Here is a 15,569-nt window from a genome sequence, read left to right on the forward strand (position 1 = left end):
ATTCATCAAAACCTTGTAAGCATACGCTTAAACCAACCCCTATTCAGGACAGAACTTGAGAGCATGCCTAACATTAAGTATGTGCTTAAGCCCCATTGACTTCAAAAAGCTGACCTGACTTAAAGTCAAACATAAGCTTAAGTCTACCCCAGCAAAGCATTTAAGCAAGATCTGAGTTTTCATAGCAGAAAAGCTTTCAGAAGAGGTGGCCTGAATATTCTCAGGTTGTTGCTGAATATTCTCAGCACATTCTCATGACAATGCTTTAGGTCACAATTTTGATGAAACGAGTGCATGCCAAAACGTCTAATCTGAGGCACAAAATGATCTGGTCTGTCCTTGTCAAAAAAACAGCGAAGGGGTCACAGTTACATCTACACAGTAACTCCAACTCTGGCTGCGTCACTGCTGAAGCCTACCCTGCTCTCAATACAAAGCTCAAAACCGACGCTTGCAGACAGATAGTTTCCGGTACCACTGGCAAAGGAGATGGATAGGCGGGGGATTAAGTCTAGATAGGTGACATCAAAATTCAATTACTTTAGACGCTGATTGCGGAGGAACTGAACCCAGTGTTTAAAGGGCAGATCTTCCACAGAGAAGTCTGATTTCAAGGAAGCATCAGGTCAGATTTAGGTAGAGGCAGCGCAGCGCTATCTCACAGAGGTCCCCCAGCCTCTGAGAAGGGGACTTGTTTGAGCAAGTGAAGACCAAGACCGCGAGAAAACCCTGAGAACCCCTTTGCCCCACTGCATGCACCAGGTTTCTAGAAATAGAGAATGGTGTTGCCCTTCACTCTTCCCAACAGGGCGAAAGGCCCTTTGCTGGGCACAGGCAGTGAGAAGAGGGTACAGACTCTTCACAGAGGTGCCTGAATCAAAACTGAGCAAGAGAGGCTACGAACACGCTGGATTACACCCCTTTGCCTCAGGGCAGCCCCCTGCAGCCTAACAAGGAAGTGTTAAGCTGCCTGAGCACCAGAATCCTTTCAGTTGACCCCAGACAGGACACATCTCAAACAACAGCTCTGCTTTCTTCATCTGTTTGTGTACTACCACCTATTCCCCAGTCCAGCTGTTACCTGCATGCAGTGGTAGTGTGTGCTTTTCCCATTCAGGTGACAGCCATGATAGTACACGCTACAGTCATCCAAGGGGCTGAAGCGCATGAAGCCGTGCTGGAGGGAATTATCACGTTTCTTGTGCATGTTGTAATGCCGAATCACATCCTGTTTACTAGTGAATCTCTGGAGAGATACAGAGACAGACAGAGTGAGACACACGTGATGGGAGTGGGCGAGTAATTCTGGGGGTAGGGTTTTGCTGCTGTTGTTGTTTTTGCGGTTGTTGTTAATAAACTTATGTTACCAGGAATTTAAAGCTCAGCAGTAGTCACCCCAAGAGAGTCATATTAAAGAGGAATTGTGTGCACGTATTTTTTTGGTAACAGGAAAGTATATGCAAATAAAAAGTTTAAGTAGAGTAAAAATGACAGGAGTGTGATGTCCAGGATACGCTCCCTGCAGCCTTAAGACTGCAATTCTTTTAACATAATTTTGGCTGGTATTCTCTCAAGAATTGCTATAGTTAGAAAGGAAACCAGTGAACTAAACAGCTTGCAAGAGAGTAATCCAAGCTTCCAAATCACTTGCTCACTCTTGTGGTTAGCAAGACACTGGCTGCCACATTCATGTCAGACTAGAAACTGGAAAAAACACTCTGCTCTTTTATAGTCTGTCACCATTGATTTTAAGTCTCCCGCCACCCCTAGAAGGGAGGATGGCTTTATTAGGGCAACGGGGACACAAAACTTTCTTCCAGGCACAGGAAAAGCTTGTAGTAGAGCTTAGAGCTAAAAAGCCGGAAGACCAGAACATCCCTTTCACCTCTCCACCTCCCTGCGCTAATTAGGGGGTACCCCACTCTCAGGGAAGGCTAAGTGCCTTTAAAAATGAAGCTTTGCAGTTCCATATCCCACAGACATCAATATTTAACAGTGAAGGTGGGAAAGTAAATCTGATTTTTTAAAAGAAATCAATATCCATTTATTTTGAGGAGTAATTGAAAAGGCCTGTATTCTAATGTTTAACAACTTTTCCAGTCTCCCTCGTAGGAAACAAATGATTATCGCTTCCACTCTTTCCTCCCATAATATCAACCCTGATCAATCCCGTCGGTATTGGCATGGGAATATATGGACACAGATTTCAATAGGAATCCCTTGGAGGCTGGAGGTATGATTTCCCAGGACGTACATACAGGATTGCTATTGCCAATCATCGTTAATTTGTGCCCACTTACTACAGAGCGTTACTTATTATAAAATATATCTCAGCCATAAAATAATTTGCATCTTAAAAAGCAGCCTAAATCCTTATTCCCTGCGAGACCAGACAGCTCCTCTGCAAGCAGCTTCCAGACTCCCCAGGAAATAATCATGACGCCAATCACAATAACAGGTTTTTCTGTCTTTCTAGCCTCTGTGTTCCTCTTCTGGTGCACAGCTATCTATGTCACAGTTGGGACAGGCTCATCTCGATTACCAAACGCTGGGCCAGAAGGACCACTACAAGCATCCCCGAGAAAAACCCTCCTCTGATCAATAAAAACCCACAGTCAAGCTCAGCAGAGCCAGATCAACTTCCCATGCTGTGGTCAGACTCATTCCTCTGAGACCAAGAGGTCTCCTGGGGTACGGCAGAAGTTGTGTCTGATGCACAGCAGAGGCAAACTCTGTGATTCCCCCCTACACACACGCAGCCTGACCACAGAAATGGCAGAGTCAAACTCACAGACCTGGGAAGAGGGTAAACAAACACAGCACGTGACTCAGAGCTGGCTTGACGTTGCTACCCTGGCAATTCTCCCAGTAATTACAGCATCGCACATGCTCCTGCCCCCACGCTCTCCCCACAGATCCTGGACTGCTGGTCTTATTGGGTGTTTTGTTGCGGCTACCGCTGCTGCAACGTCACTTTGGCAGTAGGAGGGAAAGAGACAGCCTAACAGATCAGCATTCCCTATTTTCAGGCACAATTTGTACACTGGCAGAACTTACTCTTTTGGTTTCACTGATGTAAATCTGGAATAATTTCACTGACTTCAGTTGATCTCTATTCTGCTCTTAGTTACAGTGGTCTGGGTTGAGTTAAGTGATGCTAGATTTGGAATCCTCTTGCTCTCTTTCTGAGCAGAAAAGTGAAGAGGCATGTGCGGGCATGTGGGAGGAAAGTGTAGAGGGACACGCATGTTCCCTAGGTTGTACCCCTTTACGTTCAGGTACCGGTGCTGGTACCTCTGCGCCGTTGTTTTACCTGGTAGTTGCATTCTGGGTCGAGGCAGTGGTAATGTTCTCGATACTGGTATGCACAGTGTATATGCCCACAGTGCTGACTGCCAGAGAACCTGCAAACATGCGAGGAGTACAGAAGAAAAAAAGGAAGAGAGAATTAAATAGTCTCATGACAGCAGTGTCTGTAAGCAAGGTACAAATAAAGTAAGTCTGACTCTTGCTTTCATCCCACCCGTTTACAGTATCCTACTCCACGTCCTTATCACCTCCAAGGACGGCGACCCTCCCACCTTCCTTTTCTCATCTGTCACTCATTTAAAAGCCTTTCTTCAGTGCTGAAGGGAAGTAGTTCAGCTAGATCCCTCAGGTCTTTACAGATGAAATCTGCATAGCGTCTTTTTTTAAAAAATTCATCTCACTGGATCTCGTTCTGGACTCGACGAGCTCCCAGCCTTCAGGTAAAGTGGGAAAAAGTTTTGACGTAACCTTTTCTTCCAATAAATTATGGCAGAGCATTAGATCACCTTTACATTTCACCACATTCTACTTATTTCTTTTCCATGAGCCTCTTCCTACCCAACCGATCTCAGGCAAAAAGCTAACGAGGCTGCTCTTGGAATAGCTGTAAAAAATGGTGCCACTATTGGATAATGCAATATTCAGCCAAATATCCACACAAATAAGAGGTGGGAGAAAGCAGAGTGAAAGGGGCCTGCAGGCAGCAGATTAAGTTGCAGATGAGCATGTGGCTCTCAGCAACTCCAGAGCAAAAAGCCAAAAGGACAGCAAAGTCCTCTTGTTCCAGCAGAATGGAGGGGGGGGGGGGTGCAAGTGGTAACGGGCTGTATTTGCATTTCAATCAAGTGGGGTGCCAGTAGCAGCACAAACGAGGGTGAGTGTTCTTTCAGTCCTTCTCTCCAAAAGCAGCGCATTGGAAATTAGACTGCAACACTGAGGAAGAAATCAGTAAGAATAAATAGGGGCTATCCCATTAAAATCCCGAATCAGCTTTCAAGCATCTAAGATGTGGGAATTCTCCTCCTGAACTGGGGGGTCCCTGTGGAAACAGCGAGGTATTCAAGGGGAGGAGATGAAGGGGTAAGGCCTGAGAGCGGGTACCACAAAGGGTATGTTGGGCCAACAGCAGACTCCCAGGAAGAACAGCTGAAGATCACTGCAGATAAGGAAGGGAAAGAAGAACAAAACGCTGCATTATCTACCTTGCTTACTTGGGGAGGAGTAAGAAAGGAGGGTTCCTTAAGGTAAATATTTTCAATACTGAAACTCTCATTTGTGAGTTGGGATGCCACAGCAGTGAGTTTCAGAAATCTCCCATGCCATGTGGAGACAAATAAGGGTTGGTCAAAGACAGATTCTCACTTCTAAGTATACGCACACCTAGCAGGACCTCAGAAAAGCTCAGGCATACATTTCTTTGTGTGAGTAACGTCCCAAAACTTTTGTTGTCACACTACAGAAAAGGTTGCAAACCAGTGGATTAGATGGTAAGCTGCAAAGACAAGGGAACACCGTGGCAAGATTACACGGGGGCTTTCAACAGGTTGGACAGATTAATGGAAAGATATTAGAGATGGATCAACAGGAACAGAATGTAGCGTTACAGGCAAACCATCCAGTCCGATGAAGCTATCCCGTGCGCAGCTCTCTTCCCATGCACAACAGCACTAGCTGGCCCTGCTAGTCATTATTTTCCATGTGGCATACTCAGTATTTGCTCAGGATAAGAAACAGTGAAAGGCAAGCACACAAGATTTTCAGCCTGCCTTTAAGTGTAATTAACAGTAGGACACAAGCAGCAGCAGCCAGCAACATGCAATCAAGCCATTTCTGCAGGCCACCACCGAGTGTTTCTTACAACAACTTTGGGAACTCTGCACATGGAGGGAGAGAAGGAGGTCAGAAAGGCAGAAAGGCGAGGTACTACCTACGTACCAAAGGGCCAGATAGAATCCATTGACTGATAGACAGATTAGTAATTGGCAAAAGGGGATAATCCAAAAACAAGCTAATCAGTGTGATGAACACTCTGGTGTATATTGTAAAGAAATCCGGAAGAGCTGAAGAGCTTGAAATGGAACAGCAGTGGAGAGAAGGGACTCAGAGGGGAAACATTCAAAGATAAATTACCATCTGCTCAAAGGTTCCTCACGTCACTTAGTGCTAAACACACCAGGAGCGCATATGATAAAGGGCATCAGGAAGAAACAAAGAAGGGCAACAGGGGAAAAGGAAAAAGAGAGAGGAGCAGGGGTGTCATGGGACATCAAGGAATGGGTGGGAGTGGGGAACATTTTGAACTATCATAATGCGAGGTAACAGGATTTTAAAAAAAAAAAAAAAAAAAAAGGAGCTGGGATGAAAAGCAGTACTAAATAAGGCATTTCTGGAGTACAATAAAGAAGAGGAGGTCAATTGTGGAGACAGCAGGGCCTCCAGGAGATGGAAAGGGGACTTAATTGACAGAAAAGATAGACATTGTTAAAAAATTAAATGACTTCTTTGCCTCAGCATTCACGAAGGGAGATGGGGACAGATGCCAGAAGCAGACATGCCTTTCCCTGGGGAAAGAGAAGAAATACTGCAGGAAATCAGGATCACGCCAGAACAGGTGATGTGAGAAACTGGAACAAACCTCAGCAGTGGAGAAGAAACAAACCACAAGGCAAAGAGCAGTGCTGGCTGCACAAACAAAGGTGTGGAACTGAAAGCAGAAGAAGCAATTCCAGCTCGATGTTGGGGCAACAGCGCGGCTACGACAGGGCACGGGCAGCAGCCTGAGTCTCCACGGCGTTAACCAGGAACACTGACTTGGCAGTAGATCGAACCAACTTGCCCACCTAGACCAGGGCTTTTTTGTGAGCAGCACCACCAGCACCTTCAAAGGGCGGGCCAGGAAACTGCTTTGGAAAGCCTCCTCCCAGTTCCATTGATGAGATGGGGAAGAGAGAGCAAAGGGTAGCAAGAAAGACACAGGGCTAGAGAACTGGGGAGCGCAGGTCAGGCAGAGAGGAGAGAAGACAAGAACCTTGCTAATACACGGACACTTTTCAAGCAAAGCAGTCCACAAGGCTATCTAAGCTAAGGGCATGCAAAGATCAGAGATGCCAACTGCAGTAAGAGAAGGGCCAGGCACTAAAGAAATCTGACTGTATAGGGTGAGTTACTTGAAGCTTCCTAACAGAAGTCACTCCAAGGCTCAGCTCTAAAAGCAATGGCTAAACAAACACTCTAGCACTTTACACTCCTACCCTCCTTCCACGTGCCACAGAAAAGCACATGCGTGCGGTGTCTCTAACGTGAGAAGGGAGGGAACTGTAATACAGTGCAAGGTGCTTTGGGAAGAAGGGGAGCAGCAAAGACAGCAGAAAGGGGAATTTCTGCTCTTTTAGTCTGTAAGGTTAGGCTCCTAAAGGGTTATATTTATCCCGTGTTTCTTCTGACACTTGAAACAGTTCAAAGCTATTAATTTTTAAAGCACAGCATCTGTTTAGCTTTTTCATAACAGGAAAGCTTACACACCACACACTCACTTACACGCATACACACGCACACATTCACTGCACATGCAGCAATGTACACCAGCACCCCTATTAATTTACAAGAACGTACCCACAACTTCCATGCACTCGACCAGGCACAAACACACACAACTGACTGCAAGCTCACAGACCATTTCATCACACTGATATGCAAATCCAAACCTGTAAGTTGTGCAGAAAGGCACACAGACTCATTTTCACAAGTACAACCCTCTCCCTTCCCTTACTTTAATCTGTTCCCCCCTTTTTTTTTTTTTTCCCCCCCTCCAGAAAGAACTAGTCCTGATCCGGCAAGAGTTGGCAAGAAAAACCAAGATAAGTAAATAATAATAAAAATAATAAATAAAGAAGTCAGCATGCTTAGCGAGTGTTTACAGACTCATTACCCTGTAACGATGATGTGAAAGAAGGAAGAAAAAAAACCCACCCCAATTACAAGGGGGGAGGAAACCCACATAGAAATAAATATTTAACCAAGTGCTGCCAGAAGCACCATCTGCTGAGGCACTAATAATAATAATAATAATTTTTTCTGTGGTCTTTCTTTTTTTCACTATAAATATACACAGGAAAAAAAACAACAACCCAACCCAAACTAGCTAAGTAAGAGGTTTTGTTTTGTTGTACGAGAGAATGGATTATCCCTGGGCAGCTTTTGGCAGTGGCTTTGGCAAACTCATTAAGCTAATTATGCAGTACAGACATACAGTGTCGTGTCTCTCCCCCCTCCTTGATTTTAAGGCTTTAAACTGTTTTTAAAACTGTGTGTAAATTGAAGGGAAGTGGCTGTGCTGCCAACGGGCGGCTTGCGGAGCTTTTTAAGCAGGATGTGGTGTCCCTTAGCTATCTCACAAACCTCCCTCAGTTACCTGCCTGACCCAGGGGAAGGGGCTTGCAAAGCACTACAAAGAGTGGATGTGGGTGTAGCGTTTATACAGTTTTCTGCTTGAGAGAGGAACCACGGCGAGAAAGAGCGGGATCTCCCTTCTCACTGCAACCACTGCGATCTCTGTAGCGTGCAGCCAATAGCAGAACAAACCTTCAGGTCCTTAGTGCTCCCTTAATACCTCCTGGTGGCACGCAGCGACTCAAAATAGAGGTGTGACGTTCAGCAGAGCAAAACTAAGCTCTTATCTCTCTCAGTAATGGAAGGGTGCTGCTTCTTCTACCCCACAGACAGACCGAAACCCTTGCCTTCACTCCTATGCTGAACCACGAGTAGGTGAGTTACTATATGCACCAGAGGCATCTCTGCTAGAGGACTTGCAAGGGGTGGTGCAGCTGTCCTCCCTTCCCACATGGTTTTAGCGTCTTCCTCCCTCTCACGCAGCAGGGATTTGGGCAAAAGGGATGAAGGTGAAAATCACCTCTCCTTCCTTTCTCCAGCTAGAGAGAACACTGTTCTCACCCTCCTCCCCTGCTGATGTGCTGAAGATCCTAGCAGCATCTTCCTAGTTCCTAGCAGCATAACCACAGCTGACTCCCTCCCGCAGGGAGCCTCTCTAGATTCTGGCAAGGTGAGAAAGCACATTACACACACCCCTCCTCTCTTGTTGGTAAGTGCCCAAGCGCTAGTGGGAACAAACCCGTCAATGTTATCTCTGGAGAGATTCGTTTGCTTGCTTCCCCTAGCTGGTGTCTTTCTCTATACAAGGGGCTTTCAAAGTTAGCTTCCACACAGTACAGACGAAGTATTCGGCAAGCCACGGACATAAGCAGATGACCCTTTACATCGTGAGCTATAAAACAGGCAGGTGTTATGCAATGATCTCCTCTGTCCCTTTGGCTCTGATGACATTATTCACTCTGTTCCACTACCCCTCAATGACTCCAGCCGCGGGCTCCCTGTACAGCCCTCTCAGTGTCACTCATTCCCGACCTGAGCTTCTCCAGAGCTGTGCTAAGACGCTCTAGTCTGCACCCTACTCAGTGAGTGTTTCTCATATAAAGGAGCTGCAAAAGATTCTAGGACAAACATCCCACATTGACGCTGAGACCTGCCTAAACTCGATTCACTTGTGAATCCCTCCCAGCCCAGGTTCTCAGAGGTGAGATATTTTCTGCTTGCCTCCTGCAGACACTGAACATGGCAGAGAAAAAAGGCTGAAGACAGCACAGCAAAGAACACAGAGAATGACAGTTAAGAGACAAAGCACCCATTTACAGCCTGGGCTTCTGCAGTGAAACGTTTCTCCACTGTTTGCTGCAAAGTCTAACAACTCTGGGGGAGCAGAGTGTATTCTTGGCATGCCTGTACACCTCTCACAGCTACTGCTCTCCCAAGCAGGGGAACAGAGCAACTACAGATGTCAGAGGAAAATGAAAGCGCCCGGGACTGGTTTACACACTCCATCCAGAGAGGCAACACCTCTTCTCTCCCACCACCACTCCACCTTCTTCCTCCCTCCAGCCCTCCCCCCAGGCAAGCCAAGGGATTTGCCTACCTGGCAATATATTTCTGGTAAATATTTACATCTTCGCTGACAGCTGGTTTGTCAGTGGGTAATCCATTCCTAATGAGAAACACACAGAGCAAAACTGGTTAGCAGGCAGGGACAGGGCACAGTCCCATCTCCTTGTTTCTCGGGACAGAAGGCTCTAGGAAAGAGTAGCCAGCAAAGACACCCATTGGTTTAACCTCCCTCCCCTTTACCCTCAGGTTCCGTATCTTCTTTTCCTAGGGATCTACACAGTCCCCCTTGATTCAATTTGTCGGAGGCATTGAGAAGACCAACCATTCCTACAGAGACATTCCTACAGAGAAAACTAGGTACCCATCTACAAAACAAGTGACGGCCACATGAAAGCAAAGACCTCCCTGAAGCATCTTGCAACACTGTCCTTATTGACACGGAAGGGCCATCAAGAGCGATCTGCCCTAGGCTCAACTGAGGGAGAAGAGTCTTCATGGTTCAGAGCTGCTGTTAGTTGTTGCTCGTTTCATATCACCGGCAGGCACACCGCATCTGTTGCCTGGTCCTGGCAACACAGCTGCAGGCTACATGGGGCTTTAACTGCCTGCTTTTTCACACAGGTACTCCAACTCCAATACACAGACGATGTTACAAAGGCATCTTTGTATTTAAATCACTGAAAACCAACCCAAGTGCACTCAACTGTTTTACCAGCTTGGATTACACAGAATCATTAGGAAGCAGATAGAAATTACGTCCTTCTTGGGTTGAACAGCAGAGGGAAAAGAGATCCTGGGACAGGTTCCAGCCCACCCAAGACACAACGGCACACCAACACAACCTGAAACAGGCTGTATGCCGTCTCCATTCCCAATTCTGTCCCCCCACCCAAACTCCATTCCTGCTCTTGACAGCTTTGTAGCCTTGTTAAACAAGGACACCTTTGCACAGGGTCCACTTGAGAGTAGGTAGGTTAGTTCAGGCCAGGTTAACAGCATCAAATGTTATACAGTTAAAACCCTTGGCTAGGACGTATTTGTCTGTGTGTGAGAGTAAGGGGTAATTCCCGCCAGATTATTTGCTCCTAGGGGGGACTGTGAATGGAAAGCCAGGTCCCAGGTAACATAGTTAGCACTTCCTCCACCGGCACAATAGGCTGCCTTCTTTTCTCAAGAAAGCCTGTACCCTAGTAAGCAGCCTCCATGAGAAGGAACCAGAGGCCATTCTGTGCTCCGTGTGTCATCAAGACACTGGGAGCAGCCAGGTCAAAGCCCCAGGTCACCCCATTCCTGGCTGCACCCCCACCACCCTACCCAGCTGAGGAAGTGCTGTAGCTACACAAGGGATTACCACTGTGCTGCAAACCCACATTTGCAAGTTGCAGGAAACCAGCAAGAAAAAGGAAATCAAACTTGGATGCCAATGCAACATTAAAGCAGCTCAGAAGAGGCTCGTGGCCTCCCAAACACAGCTCTAGGACAGCCACTGAACACCAGGCAGCTCAGAGTCCTGGAGACTCTCCAGGGGCAGAGCCACTGGCCAACAGACCCACTGCAAGAAGGCACTGTGTCTACAGCAGTACGTACAGCACAGTTCTTTTTAATAACTGCAGTCCCTGCCCGCCATCTGGAGTGTGCACAGTGTTCATCCTGAGAGGGGGCCATATGCAAATGCTAACAAGCTTCAACCCTTTCCCACACGCTCTAATCATAGAAACTCCCAAGTCTGTCTGAAGGCAGCTGGGAAATGACTGTATTGCATGGTATCATTAGCTTTGCCTTCCAGGTGCGGAAACATGGAACGTGAGGGATGGAGACTTGTCCAAGACTGCCTACAGCATCCAGGTGAGTGAGCAGGAAGGTGAGTGTGACGGCGTTTGCTGCAGAGGTGCAGGTCCCGGACTTGCTACAAACGATTCCAAAGGAATTCATAGCTGACAATAGCTAGGTCCACAACGAGAAAGGAGCAAATCCAGACCATGACAAGGGAGCCGGCAACTCCCTCCCTCCAGTCCTCCCTTTTTGAAGCCTGACACTGATAGACACTGTAAAAGCAGGAGGGATTAGATGGAACCTGACCCTTTTCTAGGAGGCAGCAAAGTTTTCATGACAGAAACAGTCCATCAGCCCCTGCCCACGGCATCTAATCACCAGTCATCCCTGGTCTGTTCAACACCGTGTTGTAACCATGCCCCTCACATGTGTGTATGTAGCTTTTCTACAGCTACCCTCTCCGGAAGCTCCTGTAAAAATAATCTGAGGTTGGCAAGGCCTTCAGGGATCGCCATTCAGTCCACGGTATCACCACAGAAATTGCCAACAATGTATGTGTGTAAGATTACTAGTGCTAATTGCACTAATGAGTTTGCCCAGTCTGAGGGGTAATTTGATCATCTCTATTTGTGTAAGGAACAGGCAAAACGAGAAGACACAGGCTTGGATCCACAAAAGTAGGTATATGCCTAACTCCTATGAAAATTAATGGGAATTAGCCACCAAAGTGCCTGCAGAGTTCTGGGACGCAACCTAATACAAACAAAAGGCCCCATCCTGCTAACAGTGAAGTCGGTGGGAGTTTTGCCATTGAGTTAAATGGAAGTAAGAGTCAGGTCCTACTGCAGACAAAACCTGGATGCTGGGGAACTGTAATTCGGAAGAAGCAAAGTTAGTTATGATCTTGACCTCAGAGCACTGACAGCACTACGTCCCCACATCTTTCATTTCAGCTAGTGGGCTCTAGATTCATGGCTGTGACTACTGATAGCCGTCTACATCCTTAGTACGAGTAAGATAAATAGATGCAAGCTGCAGCAGAAGACCAGCCACTCCCACTGAGATCAAAAAGAAACACCACCTTACCGGTGCAGTATTCATCATCCCACTGACTATAATGTCCCACCGATCCACTCACAGGCCTTAGGTATACCCACCCACAAATACAAAGAAAAAAAGCGGGCGGACACTTACTTTACTGTAGAGACTGTTCCAGTTGTGATGGAGTCTGTCTTGGAGAATGTTGATTTCAGGTACTCAGGAGTGTTGAATGGCAATGAGACGGACTGCTCTGGCCCGGCCACAGGAGCACTGCTCGGGGTACTGGCAAGTGGAGCAGGGGCCAGGCTGGGTGTTGGAGCCTTTACCGGAGTAAGCTTCTGGATGTTCCTCACATCGTACTTGGAAGGCCGGCCTACCTTGCCCGTCTTGAAGGCAATGGCTCCTCCCATATCTGGGCTTCCTTCTCCAGGCTTGAAAAGGTGCAAGTACTTGACGTTCTCCAGGTCATACTTGGAGGCCTTCTTGTAAGTGTTGCCATTTTGTGGCCTGATGCTCTCACCTGTCTTCAGCTTCTGAATGAAGAAGTCATACTTGGAGGCCCGTGACATGAGGCCCTGCATCTGGGAACTGCTAGGAGAGGGCAAAGGCAGGATGGTGGCTTTCGCCTCCGTCAGCATGGAGGCATCTGGACCTTGTACCCGGATGGGCTGTGCCAGCACTGAGGAAGCCTCTTTGCCCAGCTTGGAGCCCAACTCTTCAGATTTGGCCAAGTGCATAGGCCAAGAGAGCTGCTCTCCAGCTTTGAGCTTGCGGATGTATTCCTCATACTTGGAGAAGCGGGCTCGTTTGCTCATGGCATCCTCACCGGGAAGGGAGGCAGCAGCTGCAGTGGCCTCTGAGGTAGCAGCGTTCAGCTTGTCAAAGCTGATCTTGCGGGCCAGCTCATCCCGCATGTTCTGATCGTCGTAGCCGAACATGCCCAGGAATTCATTCATGGTGGTAGCGGCATAATCTCGCAGCGATGAAGCTTCCCCTACAGAGAGCCAGAGTGAGAGAATTATGCAAGGGGTTGATATTTCTTCTCCTCCCATAACAGCACTGGTAGTGGGGAGGGGGGAGTGGGGGAGAGGGGAACATGATCTACTGACGTTTGGCTCACTTGTTAGGTTTTACGACTCTTAAATTAATTTGTTTTAAAAAAAAAGTAATTAATACTGGGGTAAAATAAAAAGAGTTCATCAATGCCAGGAAAATCAATTTCCTAAATGTTCTAGCCGATGGCTTTTCAGTACATTAAACAAAGTTTCATAAATGTCTCTGCACTCTTGCCTTGGCCTAATATGAAGAAAAAGTAATTTTACTGGAAGTGAGACCAACACCAATACGCCGAGGTTTGTGCAGTTCTGTCCTCGTATGTGTTTTTATATGAAAGGAGGTGCACGGAGGATAAGAGTGCACGCTGCAGTGTGTCTGTGTGCATAAGCGGGGGTGGAAATGTGGGGAACAGCTAGCTACGTGTCTGTGTTGGTGAGCAGCAGGGGTGAAAGCAGGAAGGGGAGCACGGTGTGAAACGGATAAGGGAGAGGGCAAAACAATGCAGGGGGTGGAGTGGAAGGAGGGCAAAACGAATAAGTGCAGAGAAGGGAAGGAAAGCGGCAGAGGTGGAGAAGAATTAAGGGGGAAGAGCTGCAAAGGCTACATGCATGAGAAGCCTGGTGGTAAGGATGGGAGGAAGGAATAGAGACGTGAAGGCAGGACAGCGATAGGGTAGTTCCCCACAACTGTTCCAGTCCTTCACTTCCCCATCAACTTTCTAACATTTCTTTTCAGCCCACTTGCTCCCTTCTTTCTTAATTCCAATGACTGGAAAGTACTACGCTCCGGGTGAAAAGGGGCAAGAATTCTGGGAAGGCAGGGGAAACCCACTGCCAGTGTCCTAGGCAGACAGGAACAGCTGCCAGTAACACCAGAAGAGGAAAAGGCAGGTGCAAACTGGTCAAGGAACAGACTTCTCTCCATTAGGATTTGGGCTGAGGACAGAAAAAGCTGTCCTCCTGAGGTGAGGCAACGTGCAGAGGGAGAAGAAAGCCTCTTCTCCCGAGCACAGCTTGGGGAAGGGGCAGAAAGGGCTGGTCTACTTGCGGGAGATCACAACGAAGAAGTATAAGCAAAAGCTGTCCTTCCTTGGGTCTCTCCCTCCCTCCCCCCTTCTTTCAGGCAGTTTCACTGGCCACAAGGAGGGGAAGAACACACTTCTGGAGGTCACCCAATATCACTGTAAAGGAGGAAATAAAGATTGCTCTGACGTGCCAGCTTGGACTCATTCAGGCTTCAGTCTGACACAGCGTTCCTCCTCCTCCTCCTCCTCCTCTCCCTCTTGCTTTCTCCTGCAGAGTAAAGATTTACTGTGTGCAGGAGTCCTTCAAACCTCCCTCGTCATCTTTTCCAATCACTCACTCTAGCTCTCCTGGGCAAGCACCCTCTTTCACAAAGAGAAAGCCAACAACACAGGCAGGTAAATTGACAGCAGAATGGAGTTTCCGGGCACTAGGTCCAGAGCTCAGATCAAATCAGCACGGCCGTGAAACAGAGCAGAAAAAGAAGGAACCAAACAATAGCCACAGAACAGGTCGAGAGATCCAAAGACTAAAATGGACCCCTAGGATTTGGGGATCTGACAGCCTGTGATGCTATTATGCACACGAGCGCACACACACACACGACAGCATTTCTGTCCGCACGAGCCCCAGTCAACGAGCTGAGTCCTAGTTCAGTAGCCATCAGCTCCCACAAATCTGTTTCCGCAGGACTGTGCAACGGAAGACACTGCCTGCAACGGGCTCTAAAAACCTGCAAGACCATCAGGGTCATATTCCTGCTTTGGCACTGCCCAATGTAGCTGGGTTCACAGATCGGAAAAGCTGCTGCACTAGCGGCCTGCCTATGCGGTACATGACAAGGGCAACGCCAAAAGCACACAGCTGAAGCATGCAAGCAAAAGGATGAAGACGCCTGCTGGGTGTCGGGATCTGGTTTCGCAGAAAATGACTTTCCATTGCTTGGCCCTTATGCCCGGTATCCTGCCTGGGATTTCAGAATAAACATCCTGCTAGTTACAAAATGGGGTGGCAACACCCCTGCAGTGTTAGGCTCAGGTCCTAGCTTTTCTTCCCCCCTCATGCAATCTTATGGGTCACTATTAATCTTAAAGATTATGTTCAATGCAGAACGAGGCCGAACAGTGTTCAGCAACAAGATGGGATGAGTAACACATCGTGTCAGAAGGAAACCTCAAGGCAAGGTTGCATTACTCCATCCTCAGAGGTAGGATCATTTCACCTGTGCTTCCCAACTTGACCACTCTCCTCTGGACCCTCCAAAACCCTATAAGAGCCATACAATTTCTTTTTCACACACAGACATTAGCTCATTTCATCTCATTTTAAGGCTTTTCTGCTTCTGCCTCTTTTTCTCTCTTCTCTACCTTCATTTAATGTAACTCTATCACTCCACAAAAGTGATTAATCCCA

General features: G+C 47.5%; 1 protein-coding gene across 7 annotated transcripts in view; it reads right to left on the minus strand.

Annotated features, from left to right (window-relative positions):
- The window catches only part of CASZ1 (castor zinc finger 1), a 262,426-nt gene that overhangs the window by 33,578 nt on the left and 213,279 nt on the right, over positions 1–15,569 (minus strand). For all 7 annotated transcript variants that reach the window (XM_068915714.1, XM_068915715.1, XM_068915717.1 and 4 more), the window contains 4 exons: positions 12,232–13,072; positions 9,296–9,364; positions 3,314–3,404; positions 1,082–1,246 (listed from right to left, as the gene is read on the minus strand). In XM_068915714.1, coding sequence (XP_068771815.1) covers positions 1,082–1,246; positions 3,314–3,404; positions 9,296–9,364; positions 12,232–13,072 — 1,166 coding nt within the window. The remainder of the gene's footprint in view (positions 1–1,081; positions 1,247–3,313; positions 3,405–9,295; positions 9,365–12,231; positions 13,073–15,569) is intronic.

The sequence above is a fragment of the Struthio camelus genome, chromosome 21 (genome assembly GCF_040807025.1).
Source record: "Struthio camelus isolate bStrCam1 chromosome 21, bStrCam1.hap1, whole genome shotgun sequence".
Taxonomy (NCBI): Eukaryota; Metazoa; Chordata; class Aves; order Struthioniformes; family Struthionidae; genus Struthio; species Struthio camelus.